Raw genomic sequence first — 22,113 nt, 5'->3', positions numbered from 1 at the left:
TCAGAAGGCCTGGAGTTCAGGGTCAATCACTCTGGACCTCAACTCACTTATATATAAAGCAAGGGGGTTGGGCTTTACACAGCTGTGGTGTCTTTTTTGTGCACTAACCTTCCTTGAGTCTCTCTCTAGATGAAACAGAGTACGAGTACAGTGGAAGTGAGGAAGAAGAGGAGGAGAATGACTCAGGAGAGCCCAGGTAGGAGAGCAAAAGCTAAGTCTTCTCATTTTCACATTCCAAATTCTGCTTTTGGGAAATTTACTTCCTGTTGATGTATAGGTTCATTTTTAAGAATCCAGCATGGTGGTCTTATTTAATTTATTGCCTACAAATATGCTCATTAATTTGGGGAAATTTCCCTAGGCAGACTCTTACGAAAACGTGGAAATCAACATATCCTTTATCTTGTCGCCCAAGATTTATGGTCTCCATTCTAAGACCTTGTTTCCTCACATATGTAATGTGTAAAATGGGCAGGAGGCGACTATCTGGGTAATACAGGGCTAAAAGTATCTAAAACTGTCATTTTCAGGAGACCTAAGTGGTGTTTTTGGACTTGAGTCATTCAGTTCATTACTTCGTACCTTTGACAAGCCCATTTGGGCAGCCACCATCCTTGTCACATGCCTTGGTAGTTTCACCACAGCCTAATCCAGGAGCAAACAATTTCCAGGAAATCAAATTACACCCCAGAAGCAAACCCTAAATAGAGACTTTCATGCCCATTCCTGTTGTCACATGTTGGACCCCAGAATCAAGCACTGCTTTATTATCATCTCCATGTTTTGAATTTCACTTGACTTTGACTTTGACTTTCTTCTAGTCTGTGTTTATAAATAATTAATGCCGGTGTGCTCACACTGCCAGCATTCTCTTTCGTGAGAGAATTCAGCTGGCAGCTGTTTGGGAATCCAGGGGTACAGTCACACACATCATGGCAGGCACACTGTACGTGTAAAAGGGATTCACTGGGAAAAATGCACAAGTTGAGATGTCACTGGGATATACAGGTCTTCATCTGTTAGCCGCTTAAGGAGGGGAGCCCAGTGCTCCAGAGGAAGAGGCAGTTCTGTACTGCTGAGGCGCAGCTTCCCGACCAGGGAAGGGGCCTGCTCAGCCACTGCTGCTGGAATGTGCTGGTGGGTTCCTTTTGGGGCCAACTCAGACCCACTCTGCTGGATTGTTACTGAACCACTGGAACAGAGTGAGACTGAGCTTGCTGAGCTGCCCAGTTTTTCTCTGTTCACCTGCCACAGGACTTCTCAAGGTCAAACACTGAGAGATAATTCTTTCCTTCCATCTGATACTTAACATCTTGGCCACCCCCAGCTTAGCTGCATAAACATGATGACTATCAAGTAGTGACATGGTAAATGATCATTCTTGGGAAGCAAAGGGCCAAGGGCCCTGCTTTCAGAGAAGTTGTACACTATTTTTCCAAAGCTCACCCAGACGGTCACGTCAGTCATTCTGATCACTCTCTGGAGATCTGAGAAGCCCCATTTTAACTCATGCTTGCTAACCTGCATGTCAGGAGTCACTTAGTGAGCTGACCGAGCCATGCCTTAACATTCTATAATTGTAACATGTCATTATAGCACATTGAAGATTATGTTCCAAGTCCTGTTTTATGGACACATCTAATTAATCTTTGTAAAATTCGGAAATGTAGGGAGGAACAGTGGTTATCTCATTTTAGAGATGGGGTAACAGTCCAAGGGTGGCAACCTGGTCATATACCAAGTTAATGATTCAGTCAATAATACAGCTGAGATCACCCGACATCGATTCAACATCACTTAATGTTAACAGGCATCGTCATGTGCATGTGAGGTTTCCGAAGCAAGCATTATGATCTGGAGTTAGTTTTAGAGTTCTGCACAAAGACTGCAGGTCTTAGAGGAGGCTAGTTGGTAGGATCCAAGCACTGTCTATGGAATGTCGGGAATGGAGGCCTTTGATATCATTTTGTGATAGTACCTCACAGCATGCTAACCACTCTCCAAAAGGGAACGGAACCTCATTGACTGCCACCAGAGTGGCTTCTCCCCTAGCACTCTCCACCCCAGTTGTCACCATCACTGCCCAGATGCCAAAGCAAACCTGCAAGTCATCCTCCACTCCACGCACTAGGTCCATCAGCAGATCTCATTAACTCGGTCCTGAAATGGTTCTTCCAGCTCAGCCTCCATCCCCTCTGCTCCCACCCTAAAGTCTCCACTCCAGAGCCATGGCAAGAGCAGCCCAACTGGAGACCTTGCCTGCCCTCCTACCCCCTGCACTGTCCTCTGTTCAGATCATATTACTCCCCTGCTTAACCTTTCCATGTGTGGCTTCCAAGGCCATAACACTGTCCCCTCACGGCCCTGTCTCTCTGACCTCCTCTGTACCAGTCTCCCTGTCACTCACTCTTCTCTGGAGAAGGCCAGGTAGAGTTCAGTTACTTGAAGAGGCTACACTTGTTCCCACTACAGGCCTTTATACTTTTAAGTTGACCCTTAAAAGTTTTGAACTGCGCGGGGTCGGTGAATACGTAAGGCTGACTATATGCATTGGCCTGCGCCATTTACACAGGAGACTGGAGCATCCTTGGATTTGGGTGTCTGCAGGGGTTGGGGGGGGTCCTAGAACCCATCCCTCATGGCTGTCGAGTGATAACTAACTTTGGGGGCAGTCAAAATTATGCACAGATTTTCTACTGTGCAAGGAGGCGGTCAGCACCCCTAACCCCCACATTGTTCAAGGGTCAACTCTACTTGTTTTCCTTCTGCCCAAAGTATTTTCCCCTTCTTCTCATGACCGATTCGAGTCTTACCTTAACTGTCACCCTCTCAGAGAGGTCTTCCCTGATCATCCCATCCAAAGCAAAACCCTGAGTCGTCACCCCAGCACCCTGCCACTGTCACTTGTAAACTATCACACTTTATCCTCTATAGATCCTGTCAATACCTGAAATGATGTTATTTGTATTTATCAGCCTGTCTGCCTCATTGTCTCTCTGTCTTCCCCACAAGATAACTCTAGAGGGAGAATTTGGTTACCTCCTGCTGTACCCACTAGAGCCTATTATATAGTGCCTGTTCCATAGCAGGCACTCAAGAATTGTTTAACGTATTGATTTCAGGTGAGAGCTGCCAGAAAGATTAAAAGGGCTAGATTTGTATGAACAAATGGGAGCCATTTTCTGTTAGGCTGGTGTGTCCAGACTTTGAGTTACACACATACAGTTAGATGGTGAGTAGGACAGCCCTCAGCCACCATTGTTTTTGGTGTTCCTCTGTCCCCTTGTTCTCTGTCACATGCACACACACACACACACATGCACACGCGCATGCACATTTTACAGGCGATGCAGAATGAGGTTCATGGTGCACAAAGGGGACCTAGGAAATCAGTGCACCTTCTGTGTCCAGAACCACACCATTTAACTTCACTTCAACAGTGGTGTAGGAAGGCAAGTCCTAAACTCTTGGACTTGGTCAGCTTGGGTTCAGATCCCAATTCTGTTGACCTTGAATCCAGAACTTTTCCACCCCTGCTCACGGCGTCCCCCTTTGCCTCCTGGGCATTGGTGACAGCGGTCAAGGAGGTGAGGGGAGGGAGGGCGGCCTGTGCTTCTCTAGGCAGAGTGGGCTCCCTCACTGCTCCCGATTAATTTTTATCTCCTGGCCTTGTTCTTGCCTTTCCTGAACATGAACATAAGCCGCTCAGGGGCTTGGGGCTTGCGCACACACTAAAAGCTGTGGAAACAGATCTTTGCTATGTCACAGGGTGAGAGGACAGTGTAGACGGTTGTGGAAAGAGGTGTGGATGGTGGTGGAGTGGAGTGGCGACTCTAGGAATGCGACATCCCTCTAGGGACAATGACAGCATGTGTCTGCAACAGTCACACTGAAAGGGAATGTGGACACTGGTCTCTGACCTTGACTCTGTTTCTTTTGGGGGTGAGTAATTCTAATTCACGGAGGACGTAAGAGCCTGTGCTTGAACGTGTGGCTTCTTTAGCTGTATACAGGGGAGGGATTTGCCCTGATCTGCTCCCCTAAGACCCTTGGTAGTGATTGCCCTTGCCCCTCTCGGGGTCCTGATTTCTTTCTCTTGCCCACAGCTCCATTCTGAACCTGCCAGGGGAGTCGACACTGAGGCGAGACTTCCTGAGGCTGCAGCTGGCCAACAAGGAGCGGTCTGAGGCCCTGCGGCGGCAGCAGCTGGAGCAGCAGCAGCGGGAGAACGAGGAGCACAAGCGACAGCTGCTGGCAGAGCGCCAGAAGCGCATAGAAGAGCAGAAGGAGCAGCGGCGGCGGCTGGAGGAGGTGAGCGCCTCTGCACACTCCACACCTCTGGGCCCAGGTCACTCCCTGGGCGTCCACCCCTGAGCCCCATTCCACCCCTGAGGTCGGGCACCTCGCCTGCTTGGAGCACACACATCTTAATGGCAAGAGAGGATGAGGCCAAACACTCTTACAAGTGAAGGGCTTCCCTTGCTTGGCAGAGGTGACCTTGGGGTAGTCACCAGAAAAGCAGGGGACACCTCCGCCCTTCAATCCTGGCTCCGATATCACCTTCTCACTGATCCCCCTTAACCCCCTTACCTAAAATCCCATGCCCTCTCTCCAGCATGACTTCTCGTTTTCCCTGCTTTGTTACTTTCATGTAGCTCTTACCACCTTCACACATACACTGTGTGTACTTGTCTGTCTGTCTCTCCCCACTGGAATGTAAGCCCCTGAGGACAGGGCATTTTGTCTCTTTTACCCCTGTTGTATCTGTAGTGCCTGGAACAGTGCTGAGCACACAGTGGACACCTCATACATATATGTGGAACGGATGAACTGATGTACAAATGAATAGTCAGTGAAATGACAAGTGAAATATATGAGGTCTGTCCAAAAAGTATCCAGCCTTGAACTATGAAAAATAGAGACATTTATTGAAGAAGATACAAAACACAAGAAACATTGGGCGTAGGACAATGATGTCTCAGTTCCTGTCAGAGGAGACACCATGGGACCTTGCACAGTTCTCCCAGTCATCATCAGCTGCCCCATCGTATTTTCCTGATTCTCATCAACCAGTCTGAAATCTCTTCCCTTTTAAAAGTGATTTTAGTTTTAGGAAAAGCCAGAAGTCACAGGGCACCAAATCTGGGCTTAAAGGGGGCCAAGTCCCTTGGACAATTTGATGTTTTACCAAAAAACTCTGCAGGAGACCTGATGTATGAGCTGGCACATTGTGGTGATAAAGCTGCCAATCACCAGTTGGCCATAGCTGTGGCCTTCTGAATCATCCAAATAGTTTCCATGGAGGAATGTTCAAGCAAAGCACAAAATTTGATGCAGATTCGTTGCTCTACTCACTCAGTCATTTTGAATGCAACAGCCACACAGTACACATGCTCACTCAATGGCATCTACTGCCCCCACTGATCAGTACAGTGAAGGTGTCATTGTTCATGCATGCACATTCCAGCACGCTCTCCTTGGCTGCCAGGTTACATCGACGTGGCTCAAGCCATTCCTGTTATATTAACAATGGCTGGATTTTTTTCTGGACAGACCTTGTAGGTATTAACTAGACCACAATGAATAAGCTGATAAGTAAAATATCAAGTGTGAAAAGCAAGACCTGCTTTTATTGATACTCCTTTGTTATTCCTCTGAACACTGAGGAAAGCATTTCTAAGTCCTTCCAAATGCCCCTTGGTTCCCAGGGCCTATCTTCCAGCTGGTGGGCAAGACTTGCCTTTGCCTGCAGGCCCTTCTCTCATTTCTGTGGGAAACCACACCACCTGCAAGGCTGGTCCTGGGCGAGGCCCTCACCTTTGTGGTCTTATAGATATTTACCAAAGCCTGCTTCCCAGAACCTTGCTCTGAGGCCTCCTTCCTCTGTCAGATAAATCAGCACCCTAGACAGCCAGGAAACAGAGAGCATAGGAAGCTGGATGGCAAATGACAGGTTCACTGACTGCATAGTAATGGGGTAGTAATTATACAGTTTTTCCAAACACAGCCATACTCCTCATTAACTGTTTACAGCAATTCACTCGCATTGTCAGGTGGCCGCTGCAGTTAGAGGGGGGTGAATTGCAGACAGCAGGAGCAGATTGCTTTTTAAATGGCTCATCCAGGTCCAGCCTCCCAGGTTTAAATCAATAAGGGGCTCAGTTTCAGTTTGCACTAAATCCCATCATTATACCTCTAGAACATTAGTATGCAGACCAGCAGCAACAATACCCAGCAATTGCAATTATTAAGTGGCTTCTGTGTGCCACAGACTGGGAGGGGTGCTTTGCTTGTATCTAGGAGCTCATCTAGTATCATGATCTCTTCACGTATATTCATCATTTCTCATGCCAAGTCCATGTTCTCTCCATTTAACAAGAGGAAACTGAGGTTCAGGGAGGGAAAGTGATTGGTTCCATGTCCCAGGCCCAATAAGTGCAAAGCCACGGTTCGCACCATGTCTCCCTGATCCCATTGTCCACATGGGCCCTGAAACGGTAAATGCAGATAAGCATCAGAGCCTTGAACTGGGATCCTCAAAACTGGACCTTGTAGACTTCTGCAAGAGACAGTAGGCTAGTGAAGCTCTCTCTCATCTAAGTACATAAGTCTGTAATATTGTCTGTGTGCAGAATGCTCAGTGCATGAGAGGGTTGAAGCTCACCACCTTCTAGCCTAGGACTTGCACTGCAGTAGACAGAGGCACTGTAGCGCTGTGGGGCAGAGACCTTCAGAGGAGTGAGCGGAGACGGAGGCAGGGGAAGGGAGGTGTGGGTGTCGTCGGGCAGCTCTCAGGAGTGAAGTACCAGGCACCACAGTGGGGCTGCCTGCACCTGTGATTCCTTTTCTGGGCACACACTAAAAGTCCAACACGTCCTCGCAGCTGTGCCGTGGTGTCATCTCCTGCCCACCCCGGCCAGTTTTGGTCTCTTACTGGCCCACAGCTGATGTTCCTCCAGGCTCTCTGGTCTCTGATGATACAGCGGTGCAAGGCCTAGACGAGAAGGGCCTCTGCTGTTTGAATCCAGGGTTTACTCCCTTGGGCTTTGGGTCAAAACCCTCTCGCCAGCTAGGCGCTGCCCGCAAGTCCTGCCTTTCCTACCTTTTCCCTGGCTTGTGGTTGATGCCTTCCAAAAGCATTTCCCACAGCTGCCTCAACACGGGAGCATCACACTGTGAAAACTTTGACCGTTTGCCTTCATGGGTTCCTTGCCCAGTGATGTGTTACACTGCATTTCAGGCTAGAAGCACTTACCATGTAACCCTAGAAAACCCCATAAAACATTTAAAATATGAAAGGATGCAAACATGTGCATGGATGCCCACACACACGCGTAATTTCCTTCTTTTTTAAAAAATTTAAACTGAGGCACTCTTGGCCCTTGGATTTAGATCATAATTAATGCAATGTATTTTCAGACAGTGCAGTGTAGTTTCCTTTTGTTTTTATTTATTTGATTTTGTTTCCTTTTCCCTACCATGATTTATTTGAGCTTTCTGTGTTTTTTCATCAAGTTGCTAGAATAATCATCTCTACCAGTTGTGAAGCACTTACCATAGGAGAGTACTCTGTTCGGCAGTTTATGTGGATTGTCTCATTTGGTCCTCACAATAACCCCAGTCTAAAGATAATGCAGCAGAGCCTCACAGAGGTTAATGGTTTTCTAAAGGTCACATAGCTTAAAAAGAAAACAGATTTCAAACCTAGGGGATCGAACTTAGGAGCCCAAGGGCTGTCACTGCACCCATCCTGCCTCGCCACTAAGCCATAGTCAACATGCTTTTCCGTAGTCCTCACCAGGCCTCTCCTTCAGTGGTCTCTTACCCTGAGTGTTTAAGGCCCTCTGAGCAAGGGCAGAGAAGCTGCACCAGCAGGTGTCCATCTTTGAGTCGGCCTCTGGCTCTCCTTCTCCCAGTCAGAGGTCCTGCCGAGGCTTCTCCTATCTCTTCTTTTGTGGCATTTTCTGGAGCCTCTCCCTTGGATGCAACTCAGTGTTCAGGTTCAATGGTGCACATACACCCACAGGAACACACCCTGTAAGGCCTTGCTTGCACAGAAGGCAACTGCATGCCTGAGGGCACTTTGTGCGCCAGCGTGCAAAAGCCCTGGCTTCTCACGGGAAGCAGGAATGCTTGTGACTGCAGGACACCGAGATTACACCAGCTTTATCTTTTGATCCTATATCTTGCCCCTATTGCTCACTGGAGAAGAAAAAGAAATACTGCATACTCAAATGGCTGTAAATTCTGAACACCTGAGTATGAATGTCCCTGCCACCAAGGGCTCCCCTCCTGCATCCCTCTCCGGCTGGATTCCCACCCACGTCAGCTGCCCTGGCCTGAGGTGACAACTTTCGTTTCTGGCGTCCACAGTTAGATTTGCAAATTTCGCATCACTGTGGTCAGGTAGGCTTGTCTAAACCTCCTGGGAAATGTGTTCCATTTCCAAAAAAAAAAAAAAAAGGCCCTTCCAATGCCCTTTGCGTGACACAAGGCTCTGGAGGCTATAGCCTTTGTCTTACTCAGTGATCTCAGCTGTCACCTCCTACCAGAGCTTTCTAAGGAAGCCCTGCATGTCCTTTGCTATTTCTGGCTAACCATGTGGGTAAGGCTACATTCTAAATCAGTATCTGTATATTCTTAGGAGGACTTTGTACACTTTGAATGTAGTCATTTATCAGCATGTGAAAAGCACATGGCTTCAAGGCAATTAAATGGTAGGTACAAGACTCTCAGCTTGTGACCGGTGATAAAGTACAATTTATAACTGAGTTCTAGGAACTTGATGAAACGCAGCTCAGGTGAGTGAGTCCAGCAATAGTGAGACACAGTATGTAGAGGGCTTCTTCTATTTTTATTCAGTTCAATAAAATTTTTCATTACTTGGCTTAGACAAAGCACAGTTAATTTTACCCTCTGCTATAGTTAGGGGCCAGGAGGTGTTGGGACACCCACTCTGGTCATCTTTTCAGACACTGACCTTGAGCAGAAGATTTGTGGTGATGCCTAATTCTGCCCAAGGGTTTTGAGATGATACCAGTGATTTATATATATTTTTTCAACTCGCACAGGGCCTTGTACCCCTCCATTTTGGAAAGTGTGTGTTTAAGTCACAGGAATGAATCAAATTTACCCCAGGAACACCAACTTGCTCTGTGGTAGTAAGGTTATCTTTCAGAGTTGTGTTAAGTTTTTCAAGCCACTGAGGTCTCACTTAGTGCCCTTCAAGACCATCATAACATAGTCCAGTGAGAACCCAGAAGATGTTATACTGCTTTTGTTCTATTGCCTGAAGGTTTTTTTAAAAATTTTGTTTGTTTGTTTGTTTGTTTTTATAGAGAGGGAAAGGGAGGGAGAAAGAGAGGGAGAGAGATATCAGTGTGTGGTTTCCTCTCACGTGGCCCCCCTGGGGATGCAGCCCACAACCCAGGCATGTGCCCTGACTGGGAATCAGACCAGCTACCCTTTGGTTCACAGGTGGGCACTCTGTCCACTGAGCCACTATTGCCTGAAGTTTGTTTGTTTGTTTGTTTGTTTGTTTTTTAATACCACTGGTATCTTGTTGACTAGTAATAGTGGAGCCCGAATGTACAAAATGAGAGACTGGCAGTCTGAGCAGTGATTTCCCTATAAGCCTCTTTCAAGGACATTGAGCTCAATGTTTTTAAGTGTACAATAGAATTAAAACCTTTTTCCTATTCCTGTAGGTAGTCATTTGACAAACTTAGTGAATGCCCAGCTCCACTATGCAGGGACTGTACAGGACACTGGGAATACAGCCTGTCCTTGTGAAGACAAGATCCGTGAGGGAAACAGGCGTCAGGCAAATAATCACCCAAATCACCATTCACTGTCATTGCCAGAGTGACATGGTGGAGAAGAACGTGACCAAGTGCATGTACCACAGGGACAGGAGCCTAGCCCGGCTCGGAGGAGCACGGGTCAGAGTTGGCTGAAGGAGAGCAGAGGATGATGGGAAGGGAGTCAAGGCAGTCTTGCAGGGCTGCTTGGGCCAAGTTAAGGAGTTTTATATTTTACTCTAAGAATACCAGGAAGACATTGATTGACATGTGTTGTCCAAGGAAATGTGATCAGGTCTGCATTTTTAAAATGCAACTTTGATTTTTGCCAGGAGAGTATTTGGAAAGAGTATGAGTGGGTGGGAGAGTCAAGTTAGTCCAGTCCAGAGAGGATAGCGCTTTAGGTGAGTTGAGAAGAGGAGAGATGTAGCCTGTAGAACATGCAGGGCATGATGGTTGCCTAGATGTCAGAGATGAGGGAGAGTGGACAGCCACAGAAGGTTCCTGACATCTCCTGAAGCATCCAGGTGGAGGACCAGGTTAGCAAGAGGTTAAGATCAGTTTGGAACATAGTGAATTTAAGATGCCTATGAGGAGGCCAACAGTGATGCCAAGGTTGCAGTTGGATTATATAGAGAGAGCCATAGAAGAGGGGTGAACCATGGGAAAGACGGGAACTGTTAGTTGATGGTAATGGAAGTGTACATTGAGAAGAGAAGAAAGTCTGGCCCCGAACTCTGAGAAGTCAGAGTAGGGGAGGAGACGCCAGCAGAGAAGACTGGTAAGGACGTAGGAGGAACACCAGGTAACTTTGATGTTGCAAAGAAGATCAAGAATTTGACCCTGAGGGCACAATTAAAAGGGCTGGCTCTGCAGAAAGCAGCCTGAAGTTCAAGTATATAGCAGCATCCTTCAGTTTCAATAGCAAAAAAGAAATTTTTAAAAGTAGCTTCTGTGTGGTACCCTTTAGAAACACATTAATTTCCTCTTTGTTTTGGAGGAAAAGAATGACTTGCTCAGGAAGTCAGATCTGGTTTTGAAGTGGAAAGTCATCTCTGTGAATTCAAGGGCCACTATGTCCCACCTGCATTCCCTGGAAGTTCTCAGAGTCTCCCCACACCCCCACTTCCTGAGCTCTGTTGGGAGACTACTGACAAAGCTGGTTCCCATCACCAAGTTGTTCTAAGGCTTGACCAGGAAAATAGATGTGAAAAGAACTTTGTCAACTCCCAAGAGCTAGACAGATTCACTCTTCAAGGACTTGTTAAACCCAGTTTAACTTTTACCAAGGAGACCCACCTCATGGTTCCATTTAGAGAACTTGTAATTACATGTTCGTCTACTTGTGGCCAACTTTGCTTACCTTCTCTCTGAGCATTTGTTTACACTCAGGGTAACCGAGCCAGTCTCATGGGAGCCGTGCCAGCTCCAAACCCAGAGAAGCCGTTGTTGGTAAGGTTGTTCTTGGGGACTCAAGTAGTTTCTCCCAGCTGCTCTTAGACCAAAAAGCCGGGGGGCAAGGAAGGGGCAGGGGAAAACCGCATATCTCTTTAAGAGTCAGTATGTACTGGACAACGTATTGAAACTCTTAAGTCTCCTGGGCACAGAGTATTTGGAAACATTCAGTTGGGAGTGGTTTGTTGGCTAACAGTTTCCTTAGTAGATAGAAGTTTTTTAACTTTCTGGTGCCTCAGGTTCCTCAGTAGTAAAACTGGAATAACAATAGCACTTACCCCACTTCTCCTTGCTGTGCCCACTCCCCTCCTTCCCTCCCCCAGCCCCGCCTGGGGCTATTGTGAGGATAAAACGAATTAATTCATAGAAAGCCTTAGAACAGGCTTAGAAGACACTTAGTACATATTAGTTGTTATTATTATTGGAATTGGGTGCATTTGACTTAAGTCAGAGGTATAATTTCCAAAACTTTAAATTCTTTTATGTGCAGCAGTAAAACCCTCTTGAATTTATTAAAATGTACCAACAAGTAAGCTTTTATTTATATCTTCTGAAGCATATTTGTTATAATACTAGTAGGAGTTCAGTTATGTTGTTAAGAGAAAAAAATCACCATTAGGTTTTTAAATGGTAGTATAGCAGGTGAATGCAGGGGCGAAGTCCCCCAGCTTTGAAGCTGTGGAGACCAGGGTGTATTGTAGCCATGTGGTCTTGGGCAGAGCACTTACCCGCTCTGAACTTAAGCTTCCTTGTATACTTGTGTATACAATTAAGATGCTATTGGTGGTGCAGGGTGGTTGTGCAAAGTAAAGCGAATCATATACACAAACCTTGGCACTATGCCTGATACAGGAATGGAGTGAATATGTTATTGTTGCTATAGAACTGACAGTTTCAAAGTTGTTAGTTTTTGTTTGTTTGTTTGTTTGTTTGTTTGTGTTTGTTTGCTTTAAAGGTTTTCTATATAGACAGGATTTCCTATTTTCTGCCGTTCTTGGTTCTCTAATGTACCTTCTCAGTGTGCTATAAAACTTGGGCTTTTCCATCCCTTTTTGAGGCCTCTTTCCTGAAAGCACCCCTGTTCCTGTGTCTTTCTGGGGCCTCTGTCTGCTGCTCACTTAGCCAGCAGCCCTGTCCGTGCCAGCACAGGGAGGCAGCCCATCTCCATCCTTCTGAATGCACCTCGTTTAGACCTTGGAAGGTCTCCCCTTCCCTCCAGGCCCCAGGAGGCCTTCCTCTGGAGAGCTCTGCTTTTCAACGGAGTCTCTTATAAGTACTTCTTGCTGTCATTTCCAACACCGTATAATTATGACCCCATTATGACCCCAGCCAAGTAGCTGCAACAAGTCTTGTGTCCCCGCTGTACCTAAATTAAACCCGTAAGAAGAGAGAGTTCTTGTGATGTCTGACTATAAGCCCTGGGCATTCGGGGCACAGTACATTAGAAGTAACCCCTTCACCTAGAGGGTAGAAGCAAGGTAGTCAAGAGTACAGCTAGTAAATAACTGCATGGGTTTGAATCCAGCTCCACCACTTACTGCCTTTGTGATCTTGGGCATGACATGACTCCTCTCAGCCTCAGTTTGCCCATATACAAAATGGGTAGTGGTAGTTTTGAGGGGTAAATGACTAAATACATACAAAGTACTTAAAACAGCACCTGGCACCCGGTAAGTACATGAATAAATGCAAGAAGAGAGTTGCACAGGAAGGGAAAACACTTTGCTTCCCATTATCTGCCTTGTGGCTACCCCAAGTCATCTCCTTTCGGGGTGAAGGCTCAGAGTTGAATGCAACCTGCGCAGGCTCAGTGGGCAGAAGTAGGAGATGGGAACATGAATGTGGCTTTGCACCAGTGCAGAATCCCCACCCACTGGGCCGCACTCCCAGGTCCTCAGCAGAAGAAAGCACCATGAGCAAGAATGACTCCCCCCTTTCAGGGCCTGGAGTGTTCCTTCATTGACACTGCTGAGAAATGGCCTTTAACTCACTTACTTGATAATTAACTGTAAGTATCCTGTTGGGTGCTGTGAGCAGTGGTCACCAATGAGGGGCAGAGTGGACCTTTATTCTTGGATGTCATTAGCATCAGCACAAAGAATGAATGCTTTCTAGCTGGGATTTAGCTCCATTATTTCAATAACTGAATAGAAATTATGAAACAGCCGGGAGCCAGGCCAAGAAAGTGGATGCTCTTTGTCCCAGGTGGGCCTCCCCTGGGCCTCTGACAATGGTGTACAATCACACGTGCGTACATATCACGCTTGTGCTTCAGAGGCTGGGTGGTGTGCGTGGATGTACAGAACGCTGCTCTCAGTGGGTCCCAGAAGTTCTGGCTCACCTGCTGTGCAGCAGGAGGCAGGGCTTTGTGTGGTCCCCGGGATCCCTGATGGGAAGGGTTTCCTGCCAGGGTGAGGAAGTTGGCCTGAAATTCTTTCACTGCATCTTAAAATGCTGCAGATATTTTAAGTCCTTTTGCCCAAAACCCTTCCCACACTTTCAGGGGTTGGGAAGGGTATGCTAGTATTTTACGTGTACAGCATTCCATACTGGAAAGACGTTGCCAACCACAGGTGGATGGCAGGGTGGCTTCCCAGTGACAGCATGCCTCGGGCAGCACAGACCTGTCCTCCGTCATCTGGGCTCTCCACGGAGCCTCTTTTCATCCATCTAGTCTGCGTTTCTTGTGTTTCACAGTCACTATTTTTAGTTGTTCCTAACCATAGAACTGTGACAAGACAGGTTCACAGACAGTAATATTTCACATGACATTTAAATTCAGTTGTTTTCATTTCACTGTCATTTTCTTCAGTGATTAGTTTTCTGGATTCATAGAGTTTGGGGAGACATAAGGGACCTCAAAAGTGATTTAAGCCACTTCTTCTCTCAAAGCAAAAATCCCCTCGACAATATTCTTCAGAGTCATTTAGCCTGTTTAACACATAATCTCTGCTTATACTTTTAGAGGCTTGATGCAGCATGTTCTATTTTTGAGCAACTTATCCTGTTATTGATTCAAGTCCTTATGAATTCCTGCATTAATACAAGTTATGCCAGAGAAAATTATAATGCCTTCCATGTCCTCCCCAAAAGTGTTGGAAGGCAATGATAATGTTCTTCCCCAAATGTCACCTGTTTATGCAACCTCTCCACATGTGATATGATTTAGCATCTTTAGTAACACCCCAGATGTGCAAGGTGGCCCTCTCTGTAGACATGATACTAATAAACTCCTTTATAATGGGCTTGTTTTCATAAGACTCAATCTAGAATCTCATATTAAGGCTTCCAAATAATGGCAGACGGAATTTAGGAGTTACATAGACACTTGACTTTGACACTAACCTACAGAGTCATAGGTACTCAGCATGTCCACCAGGCCATTCTTGCTCCTCCTTAGGAATCCCAGGAAAACCCAGGTGGCCATTCTCCCTGGGGAAATCGTTATAGCACAGAGATAGTAAGGATCTTGTGAATAATCCCATTGACCAGCATCCACAGAAGAGACAGGACCAGAATTCTTCATTAAGCCTCCTCACAGCTCTGTCTGTTTAGAACTGTCCACGTGCTCAAAGACCAGCGTGGCACCCGTGTGCTCAGAGAGTGCTGAGCCATGGGGCTGCCTACTGTTCCAAAGTTGGCCAGGGAGTTCAAAGGAACAGTTTAGGCAGTTCATTTGCAGGAAAGCTCTGGATGGGTAGGTTGGATGGTTTATCTTTCATCTTATGAAGAGTGTAAAAAAAGAATGATGAGGTCTGTGTGGCCTGTCCAGCTTCCTCAGTGGCCCTCTGATTACTGTTGCTGTGAAGAAAAGATAGTAACCAAGTGAAGATAGAAAGAGAAAAACATGGCCACCTGAAAAGGCATAAGACAACATCTTTCACATGGTATACCAGCTTCTCCCAAATCCACAGAGACGGCACGCCAAGAGCCAGGCACAGAGTGTAGTCCTAGCTTTGCACTTAACCACTGAGTGAACTTGGGCAAGCTATTGGCCTGTGTGTGCCTCAGTTTCCTTGTCTGTCAAATTGGGATAATGACCAGTAGTCTGTACCTAAAAGGTTCGTGGTAAAAATTCAATGAGTTAATGTGAGTAAAGAGCTGAGAACAGTGTGTGGCATTGCAGGAGGCACTACGTAAATGTTTGTTTGTATCATCGTTACTGCCATTTTTTGTTATTCTGATTATGTCATTGGGTAGTGAATTCAGGGGTGTGAAACTGCTTCACCATCGCTCTCATGTCCTTCCTGTAAAAGAAGGTTTGAAATCCCAGTTTTAGTTATAAGAAATGCCCTCACCCTGCCTTGGCTGATTTGCTGTGGTCTTTTAGAAACTGACACTTAGCACATGTTACATTGTGCAAGTGAAATGCCCAGAAGCTTCTGTGAGGTTTTTACAGAGCAGTTATACTTAAGTGAGGGGCACGTGTGCCGTGTGGCTGGTTCAAAGGACCACACTGCATCCTTTCATTCTGAGTGTCTTTGAACAGAGAGCCCCTGAGTCGAGGGGATGGTTTGAGGTACTTCCCAAGGAGCTCAACTTGATCCTGCACCAGCAGCTTGCTGTCCTTCTAGAGGCTGACTCAGGTCCTCCATGGTCAGTGGGGTCCCCCTCACCACCTAGAAGAGGCCACCAGGGTGAAAACCAAGAAGAGCTCACTAAAAGCAAAGTCTGAGAGAATTCTGCTCTGTTTCACTTCTCATTCTGAACCGTTTGTAGATTTTTGCCTTGCAGTGCAGCACATCCTTGCTGGAGTCTGTAGGGTGAACAGACCTATGAGATCATCTAATCTGCCCCCTCCTAGAACGTTGGGTTATGGTGATTTACTCAAAGTCATGCAACATTCACTCATTGTTAAACACTTATTGAAACTGTGTGGTCTGCAGTGTTTGTTTTGGTGGCAGAGCAAGACTAGATTCTACTCTTAATATTTTCATCCGGTGTTCTTTCCTCCCACCCCTTTGCCTCTCTTACCCACCCCTGTCACCAGTCACATGTCGCATTGCATCTATGGGATAGTAATTCTCAAGTGTAGATGTTACCTGTGTGTCTATATAATGGAAAACGTGAGGTATCTAAAAAATAGACCCAGGGCCCAAAATCCGTATGCCATGGCACCTAGCCATGTTTTTCCAAAATCCACCAAAGGTTATGAGAACAAGACTCAATTTCAAGCTGGATGTTTGGTAAAAAGTAGATAAAAGCAACTAAGCATCCCATCTGGAATTTCTTAAGGGTATTGAAGGAAGCACTGATGGTGACAGGAGAGATGGAGTATCTTTTGCTTAGTTCCCCCCCACACGCTCTCACTGTACTTCCTACCACATCTGTAACTGGTGGAACACTCTCCCTGGTACCAGGGGCTGGGGGTAGTAGGGCACAGCATGGAAAGAGCGTGGAGTCAGGCCGATCTGGGCTCCACGTTTTCCAGCTGTGAGACATGGAATAATTTACATAACTTCTCTGAGCCTCAATTTGCTTATCTATAAAATGAGAACAGTAATAAACTCTTATCATCACTTTGTGTGATTAAATGAGCAGAAGCATGGAAATCACCCTGCCCAGCAAATACCTGGCACTCATAGACAGTGCCCAATATAATTTATACTCCTTCCAAGATTTTCCCCTAACTTATCTTGAGGCCATTGACAAGGCATGAAACCTTCCTGAGAGTCTATACAAGAAGGAAATTTTTAATCGACATTGGGTCCGCTTATCTCACAGGGCTCTAAGTAGAATGACCTGTGGTGAAGTACTTCTTTAGGTTAAAAAAAAAAAACCATACATAGAGATTACAATTCTCTACATTTTTTCAAAAGATTCCACACCCTTAGAATGGCAGGTGGCCTATACTTAGCCATATTTGCTTGGGTGCACGTACCGTCTTTATGGTCAGAAAAAAGATTGTGTTCAGTGTCCCCTTAGGTCCAGCAGGCTCTGCGTGTGTCCCGGCAGCTCACTCCAGCCAGCTCCCTGGTGTCGGGGTCAGACCACGTTGGTCCTCACTGCTGTGGAAACAACTTTAACCACGTGCTCAGGTGGCATAAACAGGGGTGGCATCTTCGTCAGCAAAGAACCAAATTACAAATCTACAGTTTCTTGGATATTTTCATTTTGATTGTTTTAAGGAAGATTTTGAGGTTTCAAAAGACATGAAAGGTCAAGATTTGTTTTTTATTTGTTTATTAGTGTAAATCCTTTCTTCATTCGAAAAAGAAGACTTAAGGTAACTTACAAAGACTAAGACAGCAACTAAAAATAAAACAAATAAGAAAATAAGGTAGAAGGGACTAGAAAGTAGGAGAAAAAAACAGGATGGAGCTGGGCCAGGGTCAGTCCCCAGAAAGCCTGCACAACGAGAGTCCTGGCAGCTGAGAGAAGAGGCAGACTCAGAAGGACTCAAGACTCACGTTGTACATCAGGCAAGAGTAAACTGGCCGCTGCTTCTGAGCTTTCTGAGATAATGGGAAACCTGTGCCCCTGCCCAGTCACTGTGGGTGGTGTCGTGAACGATGGGTGGGGCGATATTCCCACCGCAAGCACAGTGACTAGCTTCATTGGGCTGTTCTGATAACACTGTAAAATGCAATTCACGGCCTCACAGTTCATCAAAGTCACTTCTGTAAGAGCCAGAGCCCCCTGTGCAGTTGCACATTCCTGCTGGCTAAACTCCATCTGAAAATAGCATTTAAAGAAACAAAAGGAAGGAAAGATCAACCCCACAGTCTTTGTCATGAACATTCGTGAGGATTATTTCTCATGACTTTAATAAGGATTGAATATTAAGGGTTAAGGTGACATTCTCTTGCCAGAATGCAAAGATCTGAAATTCTGCATAGTCAGTTGGGATACATGTGTAATTTGGAGGGTCCCCTAAGCAGAGTGCAGGATGGTTATCCTCATTAAAATAAACTTCCTAGTTCATACAGTTGAAAGGGCAGCCACACAGCCTCCTCCTGGAGGTGGCCAGACGGGGAACATCCACGGAGAGTATCCAACTGTTATAAAAAAAATCGTTCTTTCGGAACACCAACAGAATACAAGGGAGACAAGAGGACCCTGGCAACCTGCTCCATAGAGCAAGGCTACAGTGACTTAGCCTGGAAAATTTTCAGAGGGAGTATCATTGGTTGTCCCCCAACCAGGAAAAAACATCTAGGAAACTTATAAGAACCCACTGAATGTCTAATTTTAAGTGATAAAACTTTTGGAGGTGCATCTAAGAAGCTGTGGATGAAAATATAATTCCAGGCGACTCCATCCAGGTGGGGCATCAGCCGAGAATTTTAGAGTGATTGGTTTAAACCATTCTCTTTTGACAGCAACACCACTGATGTCTTCACGCATAGTTTGAATAAAATTCAGAAGTACTATTCTCCCCTTTTCCACTTCTTCTAGCTTGACTCAGTCCCTTTTTTTTCTTTTACCTTTCTCTGACATGGCAAATAGGTACTATGCCAGTGCCAACCAGAGGTGGGTCTCTGCTTAGAAAAACATTCTCAGGCCTTGTCTGTGCTCAGCATAAGAGACTCTTCTGGCCTGGAGGGTTTACAGGGGTGAAGGGGTGGCCTGAGGCTCCTCGAGGCTTTCTCCCCTCTCAGGCTACCCAATCTATCTTGTACCCATGATACAGGCAACAAGTGTCATGGTATCAGGCTCTGTATCAGATAGAGTGGGAGACAAAATCTGGAGTGGAACAGAGACCCTACCCACAAGGAGGTTCAGCCTAAATGGCAGAGTAGGGGAGATGTACTCCGATGACCGGGATATGAGGTGCAATGGGATCTAACGTGTATGTACTGTAATGGGAAGGGAGATCCCACCACAGAAAGAGGGTGCTGTGTTATATTCTTTTGCCCCAAGTTTTTTACTCAGTTCAATTCGGCAGAATCCTCCATGCACCTCTGAGGCATCAGGTTCCGAGGAAGAGACTGGGGGTCCACCAGGATCAAATCTCAAAGAGCTACTGCCAACAAGAGTCATCAGAGCTTTTTGTACAGGTGTCCGTTTGAAGCCCAGGACGTGGTCTTTCTCCGACATGCTTTGGTACGTCCCCTTGAACAGCCCGATGCCCAGGAGGAGAGAGAGAGAGCAAATGCTTTTCCTGGAAAGGCATTGACATTGAAACACAGCAGCTGGAAATTGGCAAGGTGCCCTCAGAAGGCTGGGGAAGTGATTTATTTTTCCAGCCTCACCACAGGAACCAGAGGCCCGGCAGATGCCTCCATGAGTTAGCGGCAGCTGAACTGAGTGAGATCAGTATTAATTATAGTCACTTTCGAGTGTCTTTCTCAGAAACTACAGAGTTCTTGGGAAGCCCAGACCCTCTCGAATTGCAATCAATACTGTATACACCTTGCATGGCGACCTGAGTGGCATGTAATTATAAAACAGTATTGATTCCTAGCAAAGCGGTTGAAAAGGTACAAACTCTTCCCATAAAAATCTGCTAAATCTTCCAAAGGCTTGATTATTTCTTTTCCTAAAGAAAGAGACCAATGGTGGGAGTGAAAAACTTGAAAGGTTAGCTAAATTAGGGCTATTCCCTGCTAGGAGCCAGATCTGTACACATAATTATTTTATTCTCTATGCTGGCACTGATCGGCTTTGGTTGAGTGTTGGAAATACCTCTCTGTTTTGAGTCTATAATCCAAATTATTCTGTCAGTTCCCATGAGGATGTTTTCTGCCTTCCTGTATTTTTTTTTCTGTGAAACAATAATTGCATGTCTGGACTTGACTCACCCCTGTCCCCCTGGTTCCCCTCCCTAGACCTGCTTCTGCTCCTCCATTGCACCATCTGCTGTGCCCCTGGGCCAGGGGCACCAGTCCCCCGCACACACGCCATGCTCGCCCAACTGCCCGTTTCATTTTGGCACGACTCGAATTTCTACTTCTAAGTTGGTGTCCACTCCAGTCCTGTTAAAATAACGGAAAAATCTGGGTAGGTTTTCGTCTTTCCTCCTTTTGCCTTCATCTCCATCCTCAGCAGCAGTTTGAACATGGACTCTCTTACTGCCTTTGCTTCTTCACTCGTGGATGCCCCACCACTTTCTGCCTGGGCCATACAGTGGCCTCGCTCTGCCTTCCAGCTTCCAGACTCACCGCCTCCCCTGGCTGTTAGGAAGCCTGCTGAAAATGTAAGTCGGATCATGGTATCTGACTGCTGAGTTCTCCAGTGGCTCCCCATCGCCTGCAATCTAAGGTGGACAAGTAATTGTTGGTCTGGACATGATAGACGTTGAGTCCCCCAAAATGCAGCGTTATCTCCCAAGCCTCAGAGGTGATGGGAAGGCAGCAGCCCTGAGGATTGCAGGCGGGAGCCACATCACGTCGGAAAGGCCTCCTCATTCTGAGCTCCTTTGGAGTTTTGAGTGTCTGTGGTCACTGGGGCCGTGACAGAGCTTTTGTACTGGAAAGCCTTTTCCCTGCTTGTGCAGAGCTGGCTTGCCAGTGGGATACAGTCACAGTACATTCTATTTGAGTAACTCATGTTTCCTCAGGCAGGAAGTGAATTGTTGTTGAGAATATTACAAGGGAATGGACCCCCTGGGGTGTCCCTGCCAAACCTGGTATTTGAGGAAGAAGAATTCATAATGCCAGTACTGGGCTGTGACACAAAGGAAAGGACCTATGGAATTTCGCAAAAGGGACACTAATGGTGTGGGGCATGAAAAATCTTTTGTAATATACGACTATCCTGCATATCGTGGGATGCCTGGCATCCCTCGCCTCTCACACTAAAAGGAAGGCAGGCCCCTCAGTCATTGGGACCAGCAGAAACTCTCCCACAGTCCCCACACACTGCGAGTGCCCCAGGGACCGGGGAACAGTGCAGCCCCTGGCTGAGACACCTTGGCTCCTGTGCCTACCCCGGACGAGGTTCCTCCTCCCTGAGAGCATAATGGAGAGCTGAATTAATCTGTGATCTTTCTATCACTTCCGATGCCTCTTCACTTTTGTCATGATTGCACATTGATTGGAGTCACATTTCTTGGCTTTGAAATCAAGCTCCGCCGCTTACTGGGATTGACCTCGAATGTGGGCATGACCTCAATTATTTAATCTCTCTGTGCCTCAGAAGATTTTGGTGAAGAAGGAGGAAAGGTGCTTACCGCGCTGTCCACCGTCGGAGCTTTGGTGACTGGATGAGACATGGGAGCTCCTGTGCTTAAGGGTCTTCCTCGAGTAAGGAGTCGAAGTTGATACTTCAAATGCGAGCTCCAGGAAATGAAGAAAGGCGGCATGGTGGGCCGGGTGGGAGTCAGTAAACTCGCCTCTACCCTCAGCCATTCATTACTGTGCGCCTTCAATGTGTCACTTTATCTCTCTGGTGTTGGCTTTCTGTAGCTATGAGATGTTTGCCCCAGATGGTGTCAGAAAGACTGAAGGGCATGAGCATTGTGAATGTGCTTTAAAACCTGTAGAATCTCACAAACGGTTCGATAAGATGTAACAAGTAACCTTATACCTTGGCATTTCCCCCGCCCAATTCAGAAACTCCTGTCAGCCAGTTGGGAGAGCGCACTTGATGGGAACTTCTCAGGACAGATGTGTGAACCCGGAGGGCCCACTTGCATGGCACCTAGCAGGGTGTTCCGCATGGCACGGAATTGCTCTCTGTCACCTCATTCTGTTTGGGGTTTTTTTTACTTTCAATATTATTTTGTATTAGTTTCAGTTGTACAGCATAGGGGTTAGACAGTCATATACTTGACTAAGTGTTTTTCTTAATATTCTCAGTACCCATAGTTATCACATTATTGTTGGCTTTATTCCCTGTGCTGTATTGTACAAATTTGTGACTGTGTTGTAACCGTCCATTGTACTTCTTACCTCATTCTTGCCAACGTGCCCCC

General features: G+C 46.4%; 1 protein-coding gene across 5 annotated transcripts in view; it reads left to right on the top strand.

The window, feature by feature from the left end:
• TNIK (TRAF2 and NCK interacting kinase) overlaps positions 1-22,113 on the top strand; it is a 349,252-nt gene that overhangs the window by 250,282 nt on the left and 76,857 nt on the right. For all 5 annotated transcript variants that reach the window (XM_036017691.1, XM_028505308.2, XM_036017690.1 and 2 more), the window contains exons 11-12: positions 130-196; positions 4,107-4,311. In XM_036017691.1, the coding sequence (XP_035873584.1) occupies positions 130-196; positions 4,107-4,311 (272 nt within the window). The remainder of the gene's footprint in view (positions 1-129; positions 197-4,106; positions 4,312-22,113) is intronic.

This window comes from Phyllostomus discolor, chromosome 2 (genome assembly GCF_004126475.2).
Source record: "Phyllostomus discolor isolate MPI-MPIP mPhyDis1 chromosome 2, mPhyDis1.pri.v3, whole genome shotgun sequence".
Lineage (NCBI taxonomy): Eukaryota > Metazoa > Chordata > Mammalia > Chiroptera > Phyllostomidae > Phyllostomus > Phyllostomus discolor.
Note: the sequence above shows the minus strand (reverse complement) of the source record. Positions and strands in the feature narration are given on the sequence as shown.